The sequence below is a fragment of the Strix aluco genome, chromosome 14 (genome assembly GCF_031877795.1).
Source record: "Strix aluco isolate bStrAlu1 chromosome 14, bStrAlu1.hap1, whole genome shotgun sequence".
In the NCBI taxonomy this organism is placed as follows: Eukaryota; Metazoa; Chordata; class Aves; order Strigiformes; family Strigidae; genus Strix; species Strix aluco.
This window is the reverse complement of record NC_133944.1, coordinates 17,804,708-17,824,689: the sequence shown is the minus strand read 5'-3', so window position 1 is coordinate 17,824,689 and position 19,982 is coordinate 17,804,708. Positions and strand designations below refer to the sequence as shown.

Genomic DNA, 19,982 nt, shown 5'->3' with positions numbered 1-19,982 from the left:
TTATGTGAAACTTAATGGGTTGGTCTAAGTTTGCTATTTGTATTAGCCTTGTACAGAGGAAAAGTAGTCTTAGTATATGTAGGTGGATGCAGAGATATACCCAGAATCCACGTTTGATTCTCCATTTTACATTTGAAGGCAATGTGGGCAGAAAGGAAAATCCATTCTCGTCTTCAAAGAGCCAAAATGGTAAATTGAAACTCATTGAACATGTGACAGCAAAATATTTGGTATGTTTGTCTTGGAGAGAACTTTCAAGATTCAGACTAATTTTGTAACACCTCAATCTTGCATAAATATTAGGACCAGGACTGCACCTTGGACCACCTTTTAATATTTATGCATTTAAATATGGAATAAGTAGCATTAAAAATCTGGCATATATTGAATTGCCTTGACTGTCAGTCAACAGAATAATAATACTGTGCATATTCATACAAAGTTACTTCTTGCATATAAAAACTTTTATAGACTGTATCCTTCTTAAGAGATCTGAAAATGTCTAACATGAGACTATTAAATATTCTTTTCATTACTGTTCCTAAGACTCACACAGTATCACACTTTGCAAAATATCATTCAGTTACAGCTTTTGGCCATGGAATTCACTGAAGGAGTTCATATTAAAGAGCTTGGCTGGAATCAGAGAGATTAAGTCAGTGCTTTTTATTGTTATTGTCAAAGTTTTTATTTGCTGGCTGAAAGCTTTTAAAGTAACTTCAAATGTTTTCATTCTAATTGCTTACCTAAAACTTTTAAATCTGTAGTGTCTGCAAATAGTGTGTCTGATGGAGATTTGGGGATATAAGAATAAAATATAAATGTCTATTTTTCTTTAGGATCTTGCTCAAGTATTTTATCCCACTGAGATTTTTTTGGCTCTAAGCAAAGAGTAGAGCACATGTGTGTATACGTATATATATGCATAGACACACGTATATAAATATATGTATAACAATTACTGCAGCAGATGTTTAAGACTCAAAAATTGAAATCTAAATGGTCCCCTGAATTAAAGGCTTTTAAGATTTTAAATATCAAAAGACTGTCAAATGTATGATTGTACAGATACTTATGTACAGACTCAATAATTAATGAACCACTAATGAGATTATTCATTTGCCTGAAATTCAGCATTGGGGATGTGACTGCAAAACTGTGTATGTAGATACATTTATTTTAACATTTGGTGTTTCTGTCTGTTGTCAGCTAGTTACTCATCATCAATGTGTTCTTAAGCAAATTAAGCTTTCTGGTATGAAATCGCCTATAGGAACTCCTTTTGTTTTCAATCGGGCCTGTATTTCCTCCTGATCATTGCAGGAGAGAAGTAACTGTTGTGTAGTAAGTTCTGGTGGCTGAGGTCACCAGAGGTAACACTTCCCAGGTAGTTTTTCACACGTACATGAAGATCTTTTCCTAGAAAACTTGTAGGCAAAACTTATCAGGAAATGAACCCACTTTCAGAAGATATTATCTACTGAAAATAAGAATAATACTGTAATCTGTCTCAGAAAGATGATTTCTATTGTATTATCCTATAGTAATCACTAATCATAAATTGGATGTAAGAATATGAATGGAAAAGCTCAAGTATAAACTTCATATATATATAATACATCTTACCTAGTAGCCAGTCTTTCATGAAATTCTTCAAGAAGTTTATCTTTTGCTGACAAAAGCATGGTCTCTGTGAATGTATCCTTGCCCTTGAGCACACACGCACGTAGTGGTTTGATCTTTGATGTAACTGGGATACATTTTCTACTTACTAATATTTGGTCAAAGGCTGACCCAAATGGACAGCCTTTTGACTGGATCTGGTCCAACTCTCCATCTCCTTTATACTCGGTGACTCAGTCCTTAACCTTCAATAGCTGTATGTTGTCTGTGGTAAATAATACCTCTTGCGTCTGGCAGTGCGTGCTATTTCTTCCAAAATTAGCATCCTGCCAGAGGAGTACAGAAATTTTTACAGTTAGCTATGTAGTGTCAAAATCGAGAATACCATTTTGCATTCATTCTGAGATAAAATTACTTATTTATTTACAAGGTTTTAAAACTCTGGTTTTAAAATTCTGTTGGTTTTTTTTTTTTTTTCATTCACTTACAATGATACAAATCCCTGACAATTTTAGTGGCATTGCATCTATGAACCAGCTACTAAAATCTGCCTCATTGTTTCTAGTAGCAAAAATAAAATAGAATACTTGTATTTTATAAAATAATATGAATACCACCTACTGCTTCTGAAGTATTGAAACTATCATGAAGGACTTGCTCTTCCAGAAAAGAACACACTGCTCCTGCTATGAGCACATCATACTTAAAAGTAAAGCCTCGATAGAGATTAGCTGTATATCCATCTAGAACAGAAATGATTGGAGAATTCTTGTCTGTTACTTTTACATTCATGAGCAAATAAATTGTGTTTCCTGATGAGAAAAAAGCAATATTTAATTTAAAACATCTGGTGAGGACCCTGCTGTTCATAGATGTCGATAGTTGATACTATAAAAAAAAAAACCACCAAAAAAGCAGCCCCCTCTCCAAACCCTCCTCCCACTCCATATACTTCTGTTGCCAGAATAATTTTAGTGTATATTGTTTTGTTTGGAGTAATCAGGCTGAAGTAGCATTAGTCCAGCTTCTCATCTTTTAATTACAGACAGTTTATTGTCTATGCTGTCCCACTTTCTGCATGGTTCCCCACCAGCCAGCTAGACTTAGCAATCTCCATTAATTTAATTTGGCATTTCATTCAATCAGACAGGCTGTGAACATGATGAATTTTTTTTTTTTTTTTAAATAACACAATGCTTGTTCTTAATTGATGTCCTTATCAGACATTGTATTTGCTGGAGCTGTAATTATTGGTCAGGCAGCAAAATCAAATCTGCCCAAATGCAGTGAAGATGTTCTCCGGTGAAATTATTAAGATACAGTACTTAGACCTGCAAAGTAATTTAGTTTTGGTCTGTAATTACATCTTTTGGGATCGTTATCTTTCTTTTTACTCATAAGGATAGTGTAACCTCAGAGGAATTAATTTGCTCAATATGAAGATAGAACTGAGATCCTTGCTATAATATATATTTGTGCAAGTAGACGTTATTCTATATAAAAAATATGAGCATGCTCACACCGTAAAAGAATAATTTTATTAATGGCTGTATTTTTAAAAATATGGCTTCCAATTTTATTGCAGAAATACTGGAAGTGTGATCAGTTGAGGCTGCCATTTTCCATAAGCAATAAATTGGCATCAGAAATGATAGAATTTGGATGTGTCACTATCTAAAATACATATGCAAGTGGGTATGTAGTGCTGTGACAGAACTAGTTTAGAGCTAGTTCTGCAGGCAGTAGTTCAGCATCAAGCCAGTGAAAATTTTGTCTGGAGATACTATCCCGAGAAACTTCAAATGTGTATTTTGACTAAACATTAACTGATAATTATGAAAGAACTGTTAGTTATGATAACTAAGTCTGAATTCTGTTTTGCAGTAAGGGTTGGGATAGGGCTGTCTTTAATTAAAAAAAAGGGGGGGGAGTGGATTCTGTAATAACTATTAATTTTTATTTTATTCTGGGATATATGATATGCAGCCTTTGAGTACAGAATTGCAATCATTCTTTTTAAGCAAAATGTGGATTAGTTATGAGAAGATGATAAAATGTGTTTCATTCCTGTTCTGGATATATTTTACTTGAATTATTCATTTGGGACATTTATTCACATTCCATGGTTTTGGTGGTATTCTGTGCTAGAATAATAACCCTTCCAATGGTTTCTTCTTCCTTGTGGTTGCACTATTAAATTAAGTAGCAATATTATAAAAAGAATTATTTAGAAAATCTAATGTATTTGCCTGATTAATTTTACTGTTAAGCATAAAAATACTAGTATTTTAAAAATTCATTTTTGTTCCACTGAGGTGCTCAGATAAAAGTCTGGGCTTCTTTATGTCTGGTTTTAAGTTACTTATGTGTTTCTGTATTTGCATCTTTTAGGAAATGAATAGTGGGTGTGAGTTCTAATGTTTTTCAGATTAGAGTTGTACCACAACTGAGTTGATTTAAAGAGAGAGATGTAGAAAGTTGTAATAAATACTGATGACTGAATATTATAAGTAAAATAATTTCTCCATTAAAATCAGTAGCAAAATTTCCATTAACTTTTATAGGTTCAAAATGTTGTTCTTTGTGTCTGTAACACCTTCAAAATTAGTTATTGGCTTTACATTTTGTGCTTTTTAAAATACGGCTTTATGGTGTAAACTTCTCTTTTGCTTGTTTTATTTCTTGCTGTGGCTTTTGACTCATCACAGTTGCAAAAGAAGAGCCCAGACAATAGCCACTATTTAACATTTTGAGATTTTCTGAAGATTTTTTTCAGTAGGAATTCGGACTCTGTGGACATTTAATCCCTGATTTTTATCTCGAACTGCTAAGGTTTTCTGTGATGTTCATCATGTAAGACCTCTTTCTTAAAACAACCATTCATTAGTCTCTGCTTTCATAACCAGCCAATTTTTAAGCTCTGGTGAGTGCAAAGGGTAGCGTGAAAGCCCAAGTAGCATTGCACTGTGCTGATTCAAGGTGGCTAATCCCTTGATTTGCGAACAGGTATCATAATGTCTGGCCTAGGAGGTTTGGTCTGTGAAAACATGCAGTTTGTAGAAATGGGGCAGTGATACACTTTTTATATCCCCAATGCTTGGCAGGAGTTGATTTGATTTTCATTAGGATATGCGTTGGGGAAGGAATAGAGGGCATTAATTTTCCCTTAGTATTGCAAATATACACCCTTTCTAGAAAAAATGAATAAGGCTAGATGTTGGGCTTCAGGTTTGGTAGTCAAAGCTAAGAGAAGATCTTCAACAAGCTATTTTAGAAATAATCTATTTTATTGATGTTCTTTTTACAAGGTATTAGTAAACAAACATCCAGTCTGTCTCATTACAGTCTTCATGTTGGTTCTTATGGTTCTTGAGTAGGACCAAGATTCAAGTGCCCTTGCAACATAAAAGAGCAGAGGAGCTGAACTGTCATAGTTTTGATGCAGTGATTTGCATGAAGAATGAAAGCTGCGATTCACAACAAGTTCAGGAGAGGTTTTGTTTGTTTGCAGTCCGTTTCATGAAATCAGCATATGCGTGTGGTTTCCGTTGGTTTGCTGTGACAGTAAATTGTGGTACTCATGTTTAATATATTTATCAAAACTTAAGATGGAGTTTGAACTCCTGTAATCAAAGGAAATAAACAGTAGTTTGTAATGCAATGGAATGTGTTGCCAAAGGAGGCTGAAAAGATTTTATTCTTCCATAGTTACACAGCGAGGGTGCTCTGAGATCTTTAGATGCAAAAGTTTATGCAAGACCTTTCTAATCGCTATGGCTAAGTAATTTGCAAAGCATCCCAGTGCTGGTATGAAACAAAAAGATAGCCGGACTAGGTGGCTGCACCTTAGTCTTTTTTGTCCCAGGGAAACTCAACAGGCGGGACCCCTCAGGAGTCTACCTGGGTAGACCAAATTGCTGGATCTCGCCTTTAATTTGAATGCCTGCTGTCAACTGTAGCAATGCTCTGAGATGTTTGTGAGGGGTCTGAGCAAGGGATCCTTTAGAAAATAAATGGAGAAAAATGTTGACTGCAACAAGAGTCATTTCACAAAAAACATCTTTCCCAAATTATTTTACTAAAATAGACAAGAACCCCTTGTTCTATTTAGAATGATTTATAACTGTTCCCAGCTGATCACAAAGTGTTTCTAAATTAAAAGCCATTAATTATAGCCTTATATAGATACAAAGATATGCAAGAAGTGCTTTGTAATTCCAGCTCTGCACTTCAGGTGAGAGCTTTTTAAATTACTTGGACCATTGGAGCCACCTGCTTGACTAAATGCTGAGGGCCCTGTGTTTCACTACTCATCAGTGCATTGCAGTGTTAACATTGTTACTGATTTTTCTCATTTCTCCAGGGCAAATACTAATTAATGGATACAATTCACAGCTGATTAGCTGTAGTTTCTTCAGTAATTACATTCGCAGACTAACTGTTCAGAAGAGGATTTCTAACCCAGTTCTTATTTCACTCTAAGCTTAATTTGTTTTTTGAATTGTTTAGGTCCTTAAGATAATAACAATTTTATTTTCTTTTGTTGTTATAGGTACCATTAGATAATAAGGAAGTTTAATCTTAGAAATACTCACTGGTAATTGTGCTGTGCCTTCAATGGATTTCTAATTCAAAGACAAAAAATGAATTTAAATAATACTGGTTATGATCCATTCTAATCAAAGCCTAAGTATGCCAGGTTCTGGTATCAGAGCCTGAGTCATACACAATAGGGTCTTAAATATTGTAGCCTAAGAACGGAATGAATCTAAGGATATGTACTTGTAACTTCTAGCTTTGACATTCCTCATTACATTGTTTGCTTCCACAGTCTTAATAAAATGGAAAATTATGTTGTCACTTTCCCCTTTGTTTTACTTTAATAATACAAAAAGGAAGAAAACCACTTGGCAATCAGAACAGCAGTAGCTCTGGTGTGAGGAATACATGTAGATCAAAATAATGTAGAATTTTACTCTTCAAGGTAAAAATCAGCTACATTTCCATTTTGAGGCATTGGAGCCCCTAGGATGCTAAGCTCATTAAAATAGGATAGGGTTTGTTCCCATTTATTTGTCCAATGTTAGAGCTATACTTGCCTATTGTACCTTTATACTTAGGTATAATTTGAAAGCTTGATTTCATTTTTTTTTGTTACTGCAGAAAGAACAGCTCTATTGAAGCCATTTCAGTTTTTCATGTAAATCCTTCTTAGTTTGCCACTAACTGACATGAAAAAAAATCTGTCCTGTTGATCTCACTGTTGAGCCTGAAGTACTATGTCTTTGTGCAACAAATCCACACACACATCCTTATGTGCCAAAACAGTAATTTGAATGTGCAATTTTATTTGAATTTTTTAATCTCCAAAAATAGGTGACATCTGGGCTTTTAAAAAAATGGATGACATTACTTGAGTATCTGCATAGCTGGGGATAACAGAGTTTTAATAGCTATGAGGCAGCCTACATATTGTGTTAAGGCCTCTGTTGCTTAACATGTGTTATAGGTTGAAAGATTCAGCATGATAAGTACACAAATGGAGTTTCATACTTCAGAATGAGGAATCTTATCTCCTATTCCTTCTTCCCCATGATTGTCTTCTGATTTTGTTGATGTCCTGTTTTGTCAATTAGACAATTCATCAGGTACACGAGCCTCCAATTCTTTGTGTCCTTCTTCCTTTTTTCATCCTCTATCACTCTAGTTTCCTCCTCTTCTTTCTTTTTTCTCCTTCTAACTTTTGGTCTTATTTTCAGAAACGAATTTTGGAGTTTTTGGGGAAAGAGACTTTCTTGACTCTGGCCCCTCCACTGCTCTGGGATGCTGGAGGGACTGGAGAGAGTCAGGGTCTGAAACACTTCCCTGCTAAAAACAGTCAGGCACCAAGTACTACAGGAGCGAATAGAGCTGTAGGAAAGTAGTTTTCCTTTCAAGACAGGTTCAGCTGCTCTGGAAGCACAAGAGAGTTTCTTGCTTGAAAAGAACAATCTGTGCAAGTGCAGGGTTACCCATTCTCATTCACTTGTTGCAGAGCTTATGCTGCAACATAATGCTGGTGGTGTTTGTTTGCTGTTGTGTTTTTTTTCGGCGGGGGTGGCATGTCCACCGAGATCTGTCAAGATAAAACAAAGCCTTCCTGAAAAAAATTGCTTTACAGAACTCAGAAATGGGAGTTAAGGGAAGAATGCTTCATGTGGCTTTAGCAGCAGTGATGTGGCAGGGCATTGCAGGGACAGCACAGGGACTTTTCTCTCATTTGATACTCTTACTTTGCAGTGTGCACTGTGCCTGATAATAAAAATGTGAAAATGTGAAAGACTGTCACTCAGTGTTTTAGTGGTAGCTGCTCCTTGAAGGAGCAGGAGAAGGTATCTGTTCCTTGAAGCAAACTCTACGCGCCTGCCTGCTCCGGGAACGTATGCAGAAATAGTTACCAGAATACCTGCTTTTTGGAAGTGCTGTTTAAGGGAATAAGGCACACTAAGTGTGATTAACCAAAAGCTGATAATCTCTTTCTTTTCTGTGCTCAGTCTGTAAAAGAAAAAGTACTTATCTTCATCAACGAATGTTCATGCTTGCGAATTTGGAGGAAATGGTTCTATGTCATCCAAGAGGATCCTTTCAGGTCACTTATGTGTGAGAGGAGTTGCATCTCAGTGGGAGCAAGTGGGCACTCAGCCCACTCCACCCTGGGTAAATCTCAAGGTCTCAGTGTCATACAGTTTCACTGATTTACAAAATTTTCTGGTGTTAGTGTTCACTGGGGGCATGGGAGCTCAACTGGAATGAAGGATAGACAAAGGGGGATTGTTTGGCTTTTTTAATTTTGTTGAAAGAATGGGATTTTAAGAACAATGCTGCAGATTCTCATTCTTCCCCTTATTGACCTTCATGTCTTTAAAACCAGGTCTACTTGGAACAGTAATATGCCAGCTACTTCTAGCTGCAGCAATTCTCCAGATCAGGATCATCTGCAGAAATATTATAATGCATGTCAGGAAAGATGTAGTGGAGTTGAAATGTCTTTTCTGGAGAATAGTCTCTTTCTAATGGACACTTAATTTCCAAAGTCACCTCTAGATCTGTGGGGTGGCTTTGCTACATGGACAAAGAAAGTTGAAGAGATACACTTGGATATCTTCCATGTACAGACCTGGGGATGCAGAGTATGTAATAATAATAATGTTGAATCCAATCTAGTTCTGACTTCAAAGAACATCTGAAAAATTACATCTTATCTGTTTTGTTTTTGTTGGGTTTTTTTTCAACTTTTTTTATGCCAGTGATGAGGTAAAGAAAAGTTTATTGTGGCATACATTAAAATCCAAATATTTATTTTTCTTTCAGTTTGGAAACAATAACAACTACATGAACATGGCAGAGGCAAATAATGCATTTCTTGCTGCAAATGAGGTAGATGTTTTTTCTTTTTTATCTATGCTCATGTTCTGCTGTTTGCTGTGATAATTTAACAGACTTTGAATGGATGAAGAGTGAAGTGCTGAATTTCTGTGTGTTTTATGGAGCACAAAATAAAGACTTTAATGAGAAAGAAAATAACCTGACAGCTCTCCATTACTAGTCAATTTAGCTGTCCATAAGGCTGTTACTTACATAGCATGTCAATAGAAACAAATCTGCTTTATGTATGAAAAAAATTATAAACAGAAGGAAACAAATAAAAAGCACAGTAGGTGTACACTTTGAAAGCAAGCTTAGTAATAGTCATTACTAGCTAATGTGCTAATTTTGGTTATAGATACAAACATTTTAATTTGGGTTCTTAATACTCATATAAGTTAGAAAACGAAAACCAACTTTCCCTGAAGTGTATGTGCTACGTGAAGGGAACTTCTGACCAGGATCAAGAGCAAACCCAGGGGCCAGGCTGTGTTGTGGAGGTGATGTATTTGATCACTGCCTTTGAGAACGGAAACAGGAGAAAGGTTTGGCAACCACAGGCTCTCTGTATTTGTTACAGTGGTGCTGCCTTACAGCCAGTTAATAGACTATCAACATGCTAATACTGACCCCAGCTCCAGACAGAAACACCTTTTGCTCGCCACTAAAAATCAACAGCTCTTACTCCAAAGGGAAAGATGGAAAGTGCAAGATGCACTGTCTGGTATTGTGCATAGCAATACGGAGAACAAGAACTAAGTATTTATATAGGGTGCATGCCATAAATGGTCTCAACATGAGGAAAGCTTAGAAACTGGGCAGCCTTGATTTTACATGTTGTAAGTGGTGATTCTTGTGCTCTTTTAAAAAAGCGATCTCGGAGAAAATAAGCAGAAAGGTGTAACAATAAATAAGAAGGTTAGAATTAAGAGTAATATTTTATGAATCATTTATACAATGGTCACCATCTCTTTTTACCCAGCAAGACTGCTTAGATAAGGGAATATTGTTTGGCACTAGCTCCAGTGTTATTTGTGATAATGAACACAAACCCCATCTGTAATGACAACATGATGTTTCTTTCTGTAGAATTTCTTTCCTACGTTTGAATCAAACATTGATGAAAGCTCTGCTGCCAGCAGCTGTTCAGAGACAATTTAATTCCAGCTGTGATAATTCACCGTGTCAGACATTGGCTGTTATATGTTGATACAACAGTTCTCCAGATTTGCATTTTTATCAAAAGGAACAAATGTTTTGAACATTTCAGTACAGATGGCATTTAACCATGCACACAGTTTTTTTTAAAATGTGTAAGATATAAATATTTGAAAAGTTAATAACTTTAAAAAATGTGATCGGTAAGATAAATCCCACAAATGTTATACCATCTTTTGGTCATAACAGCACCTTTCTGCAATCCCAAATTGCATACTATTCAAGGTCCTTTTACAGACTTGAATAGCCCAGTGATTTGGATTTAAGATGACTTCACTAAGGGGCTTGCTTTCTTCTTAGATTACACCTATTTTATCCTCAGTTTTAGGTCCATTATATGTTTTTTAAAAAAGATATATACATATTTGGACAAGTTATATTGTGAGAATTAAATTCACATTTAAAAAATGTTAAGATATTCATCCATTTACTCTCCCATTTGTAGTAAGCTATAAGTATTAAGATGAATGCTACTTTTCTAAGTAAAATATTGTCCTATTATCTAGCTGTGTTATATATTTATACAGCTGTCCTAGAGTTATTCTGTTAGATGAGGGGAAAAAAGATCCAGTTCTTATAATTACTACTATCTCATAAATATGTCAAGTAAGAGAGGTTCAAACATAGTATAATAATAACGATTTCACTGAACCCTTTTGCTTGAACAAGGAATAAAAATATGATTAAGTGTTCGTGTTTGCATTAAAGCGTGAACCTAACTTTGCAATTACTGCATTACAATGTATTTAATTATAGTGTTTTTACATTAACATGAATGTAGCTTTCTTGCTATGATTTTGGGCCTGAGCACTGCTGAGCTAGAGGCCCATTTTATTCCTGTAAATAATGCCTTAAGAGTGTAATCCTAGAGCACATTCAGGCTTAGAAGCCACACATTTGCTTTATGTTTTCTGTCTCTATGTCATGATTACTATGACCCATTTTAAAGCACCTTAAATATTTATTGAAATAATATTTCAAGTGTTAATTACAGTGGTAATGAAAACAGCCAAATGCCACATATCAAGAATGAGTGTTTATCCGTATTGTTAATGTGATATGTTAGATTTCATTAAGCAGTAATGGGGTAGCAAATGAGTCACAAATTACAGTTGCATCTGTTACTAGACCACATTAGTGCCAAAATAACTGCAAATGCAGCCATAGGGTTATGTTCATTAGCCAACCAGTTCTCCTGGCCAATCCATCCTTTGTGTTTGTGAACTACAGGGTCCACAGGAAAAAAATTCACACCTTTTGTGATATAGAGCAGTGGGGAAGTCAAACATCGCCCTAATCCAGGGCCAGCTTTCACATCCAGAATTAAGTTGCAGTCTTGCAGTTTGAGCAAGATGAGTAGAGTCTCAGCAGACTCTGACGGTACTGCAGACTGCAGCAATCTGGGACCTCATCATTTCTGGTGTGAGACCAATAATGACAGCTGACAGGTTCTATATGCAAGCAAAGGTTTTTCTTGTGTTTCAGTTTCCATCTTCTTTCAAGCGGTTATTAATTTATATCATCATTAACAGTTTGAAGGATGACAATTTGCAGCAGTTAATGAGATCTTTCACTGAACTTATCATTTTTAAATTAACTGGCATTAAGTCACTCTTTCAAACAATGTAAATAATACATAAAACAATTCCCCCCCCCTTGAATCCTGAACTAATGCAAACAAACAAATCCTGAAGCAGCCTTGCATGTCCAGAACAAGACGAGTGCCTATTTTAGGATTGCCAACTGCCCAATTTGATTGAGACAGTCCTGATTTGGGTACATTTAAAATGGCCTAATTTCAAGCACTGAATTTCTATTATTAAGTAGCAGTGGACCTGAAATAATATATGAAAGTTCATTTAACTCGCAAGAAATTTGAATAAGCATAGCTCATTTGTTTCCCAAATAAAAGTCAGCAATGTTGAAGCCAGATACAGACTCTACTTGAATAAAGATTATCTTTGACAGACACATGCACACGTACAAACACGCACAAACCCTGAAGATAACTGGCAGTAAATGTTTTGCCCAAGGCATCGTAACAGGTGTCTAGTTCGTAACAAACCTACTGTTCAAACAAAGCTGGCTTGCTTCAGAAAGCACTGGAAGCTGCTGTAATCACCCTCACTCTTTTATACGTGTCTCTCCTCCAAATTACAACCCTTGTTTAAAAGGGTGCATTGTACTTTTGGGATGGAAAAGAAAAGAAATAAAGACCAGAATTATAATATTGCATGTTTATTAGTGGATAAAAAGGAAACAAAAGATGTGAAATGGTCGGTGCTGAATTAATGTTGTGTGTGTGCTACAAAATTGTCAGTATTTTATGAAGCATGAGAGTAATGTAAGCTGTTTGTGCTATTTTACTAACATATCAATAAAGCAGCAATTTGTTATACAGCCAAATCCAATGTAGCTGATATTCAGACTAACAACAAAGACAGATGTTGCTAATTAAGTACGCATTAAAAAACTGTTAATACTGATACTCCATTAAAGCCATATGATAATGAGACTTAAATCTTTAATCAGAATGATCCACGAACCCCTTCAGTATACGGAACTTAAAAAAATTTTGTTGCATATAGAGTTTGCATCTGAGAACAAAACAAGATTTGGACTGCAGATCCAGAGGTGGTTGCCGAGAGCAGTGTGCCCTAACGTGGTTTTCCTTGTCCTGTCCTTTTCTAGCAGACGTTCCATACGCCGAGCCTTGGGGATGAGGAATTTGAAATCCCACCCATTACCCCCCCACCCGAGTCAGACCCTGCGCTGGGGATGGCAGATATACTGCTGCCCTTTCAGGGCCTTGGTGACCAGCTGCCTGCACAAGGAAGTGAATTTACACCTCAGTTTCCCCCCCAGAGCTTGGATCTTCCCTCTATTACAATATCCCGAAATCTCATGGAACAGGATGGCCTCATCCACAGCAATGGATTGCATATGGTAGGTCTGGTTCTTTGTGTGTTTCCATTGCCCAATATTGTCTGTCAAAGCATAGTAATGTAGATTTGTTTCATCTATGGGTTTTAATTGACCTCTCAGAAGATCTGTATGAAATCTTGGTATTGTAATCTGACCAATATTTGCCAATGTTCTGTATCATGTGCAGGCATATTCTGTGTGAAGGATGACATGCATTGTCAGTGTCACACAGCAAAGCAACGATGTGCTATTACTCAGTTCTCTAAGGCAGTTGGCAAATGGTTAAGGGTTTAATATTGGTGAATTCAGGAAGATAAACATGGTTGTTAATGTACAATGCAATGCTATACTGTGTGTAAACAGATCTCTTGTGAAGAAGCAGTCAGGCTTTATAAACACAGAATTTCAATTTTGGGAGTGGACCTGGAAGCCCATATCCATTGGCAACATGTGCATCCCAAGTGCTGCTAAAGTTCAAAAATGTGTTATACAGTTGACACTGGCATAGTGTTGGCCAGGGTGAAACTAAAGAATTTAGAAGTAATTGCCTGTCTGTATTTCAAATATAGGACCCATATCTGACAGCCATCAGGATATTTTGAAAACACGGTATTGAGAGCAGCTCAGAAAGGGAGCCAGACACAGTATGCCAGCAGTAAAAAACCCTACATTTCCCTATATTTTGTATATTCCATGGGCTAAATGTTTATATTTTTTTTAAACTCATAATAGAAATGATAGAGTTATATTACTTTCATCATAGTCAGAAATACAGGGCCATAAAAAGACTTTGTTCTGTCCAGTGCTCGTTGACCACAGAGGCTGGGGCAAGTTGGGCCTGGTTTTGGCAGGGATACAGTTAATTTTTCTTCTTAGTAGCTAGAATAGTGCTGTGTTTTGGATTCAGTATGGGATTTGGTATGAGAAGAATGTTGATAATACACTGACGTTTTCAGTTGTTGCTAAGAGATGAAGGACTTTCCAACTTCCCATGTCCTCCCACGTGCAGGTGCACTAGAAGCTGGCAGGGAGCACGGCCAGAGCACCGGCCCCAAACTGGCCAATGAAATATTCTGTGTCCTGTAACGTCATGCTCTGTATATGAAGGAGGGGTGGCTGGGAAGGAGTGGGTTCTCTCTCGCTTCCAGGACTGCGATTGTGGGATCTTCATATTTTGGGATCTCTAGCCAGAAATGGGCTGGGTATCAGTCAGTGGATGGTGAGCAATTGCATTGTGCATTACCTATTTATTATTGTTATTGTTCTATTTCAATTATTAAACTGGTTTCATCTCAACCTATGAGTCTGTCTCCCTCCCCCACCCCCTGGGCAGGGGGAGGGTGAGCGAGCGGCTGCATGGTGTTCGGCTGCCGGCTGGGTTCAAACCACAACAGCCCACTCTCCTGTTCCTGGGCTGTTTCCGAGCCCTCCAGAATGGAGAGGGATGATCCGGGTCTGGGGAAGGGCTGAGTGATGGGACCGTTAGGCTAATTCCAGTGATCGTTCCTCATAATTGGAACAATCAAAACCAGGGCTGTATGGAGTCTTCTCCAGAATCTATGCACACTACACGGCTGCAATCTTAGTGGGAGGGTATATGGGGCAGTTTCCACTTTCTTGTATTTTCCTTACAGCTTTGAGGGATCTCTGTGCTTGGGTTTCTCTAAGCTTTGTGCAGTTAACATTCATACTCACAGTGATGAGATGCAGCTGTGAGTCAGTTTATCATACTTAGCTTTCTTAACTCAGTGGTTACAATTAGAATTAGTTTGTGTATTGCATATTGAAGACAGACTGAATGTTTAGCTTGAACAGATATTTTACATCAAGTGTGTTTTTTCTGATTAGCTGTTTTATATAGGACCTTTTGCTAAACTTGGTGTAGTGAAAATACAGATTTACTATTGGACTGTAATAAAGGTGATTGTGGTGTTGTGTTATGGTTTCATGTAAATCTTTTTTTCTTTTTTATTGATTTGGCAAGCAAAAATTAATTAAAGATTTACAAATCAACACACAGCAAATGTTTCTCTGGAATTCTGCAGGCTGCTGGCTTCATTGCAAATTTTAATATTTCCTTGGAGGTCATGAAGAGTAGCTAGCACTAATACAGAATTAAGCACTAACTGCTCACTGCTTAGGAAGTACTGAATTCAGTAATTCCACAGATAGAAAGCAGAGACTGCATAAAACAGGCCTTGAAGGATACGATACTTCTTTTCCGATCTCATTTTGCGTGGGGTTTTGTATGCACTGGACATGTTGGGTGACTACTAAAGCAAGATCAGATTAATAAAATGTGAGAGTCAGGAATGTTATGCTTGAAAACTAAAGTAATGGAGCGTGTGTACACTGAATACAATGAAACTTGCTCAGAAATATGTAATAAATATCATGGGCTGGATCATTGTTGTGTGTATGAGTATCCCCTCAATGTTATCAAGTTGTTTGTAACCTGTCCCAGTTTTGCCTTTTAATTTTGCATCGTTTAACTGAATGTGATTCTCCCATATGTAAATGCTGTCACCTTAGCAGTTCCAACCAGAATAGGCCTCCTGGTTAGATATCTTTTCTCTCACCTTTTCTTGCACTGGATGAGAGGCTTTATGTTTTCTCCTAGACTGTGCAATATGGAAATAAATGGCATAGTTTACATTGACTTCAGTGGTAAGAGTTTGTTCCTGTATAGGTCAAAAAGAAGATCTAGAGAACCTCATGTCTTATTAGCCCAGGAGTCCAGTGGTTATTTTCTAGGGTGATTGCCAGTTCAAAGCTGTGGGTTGGGAACTTACACGTAATTTTGCCACAGAGACTTGATGAGGAATTGTGTGATTTGGTATGGAGGAGCCACGTGGGGAAATTTGTGTGTCAGACTCTTCCCCACAACTGCTTGATTTGTTTTATACTGTGAGATGGAATGGCCCCTGCCGTTGTATTTTAGTCAGTAGTCTTTTTCTCTTCTGCTCATAAACACTGGGTAGCTTCAGGAAGTTTAAAAACATTAAGAGGGTCTTTTCATAGGTTTCCCTTGAAGTCGGATAGCTCTCTTTAGTACTCAAAATTTCCAGCAGTTAATCTGTATTTCAAAAATAGAATATGAAAACATTATATCATATTTTATGTGAAAAATGTGCACTTTATTAAACCGGTAAATATTTATTAATAATATTAGAATTCATCTTTAAATTAGACATTTCATGAATTACCTTGCCTTGGAGCTATAAAAACTTTATTGCAGCAATAAAAAAATGTAAAGGAGGCATTTTGACTATGAAATTTCATTTCATGGTCAATTGAATTTACTATATCTGAAAGAACTAAAGATGGGGTTGTAAAATAATTATGATGTTCGTATACACTTACAGAACAATGTTCTTACCCAGCGATACTAGGATAGTCTTATTTAAAGGCTGTATTAATAGCGTACTGCTAATCGCTAAAGCTTCTTTAGCTGAATACAAACTTAAATTATTTCAATATGAACTACATCGAGTTTATTGGTTATCTTGTGAAGCATTAGAGAGCTTTACTGTAAGCAATATTTAATTTAGATAAATGTAGTTGTACCCTGTTGAAAAGTCGGGTAGAAGAATTTCACCTTGAAGAAATGTCATGAGATTTTAAATCACAAATGTTGAAAAAATAAAATGGGCTTGGACAGAATTATGATTAATACTGTGTGTCTTTGGCTTTTTTCTATGTACTACCTGACATGTTCACCTATAAACTTGAATGCAGAATCGCCAGAGGCATGGTTAAAAATAGGTTATGTCAAGGTTTTCCTATGTCTCCCTTAGGGTATGGAGTTGGCTAGCTACCTTGTAATACTTCTGCAAGTATCTTACATATTTCCCACAGGAAGACCAAAAAAAAAAAAAATCATTCTCTTTTGAACATATTCTTTGTGTATTATTATATTGAAAAAATCATTCACAATGCCAGAAAGATACTTATTCTCAGCATAAAGGTGGCCTAGCAATTAATAAAAAGATCATATTGATGAGGTAACAATTGTTCATACTATTAAGATATATATACTATGGAAAGAATGACGATTTGTCACAATACTGATTAACTTCATTATTATTGGCAACAAACATAACGCATTTATCTTAACAGCATTTTTTCTACATTTAAAACAGACTACAGCAATAAAAAGATAAAATGGAGGAAGTTTGATTAATTTTAATATTTTAATAATACCCAAATAAAATCCTGATGTTCAAAAATGAGTCACTGAAAAATGGAATGTTGATGTACATTTGACTTCAAAGAACACATGGATTTACATGATGCAAATATTATCCCTATAAATACTTGAATATAAATAAGTGGAAATCAACAGCAATATCCTAATTAAAAATCATCCCCCAATATTTTATATTAATGTTTCATTTTCTGTTGAGCTGCGCATAGAAAAATTATTTTAATCTGCAAAGTATGGCAATTCTATGAAACTACAACTTGTGCTCCTGAGGGTTCCTTTTTTTAACACCTCTCTATAATCTGCCCAGCCTGCTGAGTAGCATTGACATCAGTAGTACATCAATTTCAGAAAGTGGATTATTTTTACTAGACAGCTATTGTGACATATTGGGTCAGTCATAAATGAAAGATATTCATGCAAGCATGCAATACTTGTAATGAAGTCTCACTCTGACCTTCTGTATGATTGATTCTGTAATTTAGTTTTCTCAGGCAGTGCCTGAAATGAAATGAAATCATGTTGAACAAGTTTTGAATACCCACAGTGCACCAGGAGAAGAAAAATCTGCAGCCCCAGAGGCTTGAGAGAGAGCAGCTGAACGATTTATCTCCATGCTATTATAGCCTTTGCCAGCATTCAACATTTCTTTTTTTTTTTTTTTTCTTATTTGGCTTAAGTACTTAATTCTGCAGGTAGCTGTAAATGGGAAAATAAAATGCTGTTCAGATTTAAAATGACAGGACAGGAGTATGTGCAGGGGACTGATAAAATATCTTGAATAGAACTGACCTTTCATGTAGCTGAAAGTTACTGGGGGATTCATCCTCATAATTACCATATAGATTATTTTTATTTCTTTCCTGCAATGAAACATTTCAGAGAGCAGTAGTGCTGATTGAATGAAAATTGAACTTGTTAACATTCTTTTCAGCTTAGCCTGTTGTACATAACAGAAGGTTAGCTTTGATGAATTTCAAAATTCTCTTTCTGATATCTAAGAAACAGACAGTAAAATAATTGTCTCTTTCAGTCTGATTTTTTCTTTTATTCAAAAAAGTACAGATGTTACAAAAACAGACTGATAATTTTACGTATATTGCTCCCTATATTACTTACGCTGCTAGAGAAAATGTTTCCTATTTGATGAAGATTTGAGCCTGTTTATATTTTATAGTTGTTGCAGTGCTGCCAGTGCATTCAGGATTCTGCACAGATAAGGCTAATTCATAGTGGAATACGCTCATCTTTAATTACATTACTAGTTAGGAGTGGCACTGTGCTGAAATCAAAGATATGATGGTGACTATTGCTTTTATTTCAAGAAGAGACCTTTTAAATAAACAGCTCAATGATGTGGCTTTAAAGAGCTGAGTTGCAAATTCGAGCTTATTAAGGGCTGGATACAACAAATATTATTAATGTTTCAGAACAGTGGTGCCTTTTACTTAAAGGTCTAAATCTTTTTTAGTAATTTAAATGAATAGATTAACAGAAGATTGCAAGAATAAAAACTAAAAAAGTTGCTTTAAAATTGGCAAGACATTTCACTACTTACCTGTGTGCCTCTAATTTATATGTTTAATTTTCCTTTACAAAGAAATTTATTTGTAAATCTCTTTTTTAATACCCAGTCTGTAATCTCCTATCTAGAGAGAATGGAGTAGGTTTTCAATTAATACAATGTTATAACAACAATGTTTAATGTGTTACAGATGAAACAGTTATTTCATGGGTCATTAATGTGTGTAACGCCTGGAACGGTTTATTAAAACAAGCCCTTGTTATTATTATGAACATGTTTATTGTCATCTTTAATACAAAACATATAACTAATTCCAGGTTATAATTATTCATTTATAGGAGTAGCAACTATTCTTACTAGGAGAAGAGATTATCTTCAGAATTTTCTTATTTCTATTTTTTCTTTGATTACTACAGTGGATTACTAAACTCCAGTTTTAAATCAACAGTGTTAGTCTGGTTTGTACTGGACTTTCCCAGCAGAAATGGTAGCTGTTATCAGCACTGTTTTTAATAAGTTCTGGTACCAAGAAAAATTCATCTCAAAATTAAGTAATACCAAATTAAATGATGCTCTGGTGGCTCAGATCAGTGACATTTGGCCATGTAGAGAACCTTTCAAATGGTGGTGGATGCTTTGTGAAATTAGACCTTTAGGACACAGTTGAGATTTTGCAGCTTTGGTGCCCGCTATCAGCTCAGCGCTGTGACAGGCTGGTTTCTGCCCACAGGTCTGAGCTGTGTGCTTTGCTGATGAACTTTCAAGTCTTTACAGAGTCATTTTTTCTGATTGGTGTGTAGTTAATACTTTATTTTATGTCTGATGACATAATTGTGCATTTTTAAGTTACCTTTCAGAGCACATGTGTGCACAGCTCATGGGGCCTCGGGGGAAGGTGGACAATGGGCTGAAAACCCTGGAGACAACAGACAGCAGTGGCTTCTGCACAGAAGCTACATGCTACGACTTTAACATGATAGGAAGACGGTGTTAGCCTGATGATGTACTAAATAATAGGGTTTTAATAGTGTGTAGATTTTCATGTCCTCAGTGACATTGTAATACTCAGTGTGGATAATATAG

At 36.1% G+C, this 19,982-nt stretch overlaps 1 protein-coding gene across 3 annotated transcripts in view; it reads left to right on the top strand.

The window, feature by feature from the left end:
• The window catches only part of TOX3 (TOX high mobility group box family member 3), an 84,989-nt gene that overhangs the window by 47,391 nt on the left and 17,616 nt on the right, over positions 1 to 19,982 (top strand). For 2 of the 3 annotated variants that reach the window (XM_074839907.1, XM_074839906.1), the window contains exons 2-3: positions 8,974 to 9,039; positions 12,940 to 13,191. In XM_074839907.1, the coding sequence (XP_074696008.1) occupies positions 8,995 to 9,039; positions 12,940 to 13,191 (297 nt within the window). In that variant the 5' untranslated portion in view covers positions 8,974 to 8,994. Of the gene's footprint in view, positions 1 to 8,973; positions 9,040 to 12,936; positions 13,192 to 19,982 lie in introns of all 3 variants that reach the window. The other variant, XM_074839905.1, reaches the window with a different exon arrangement.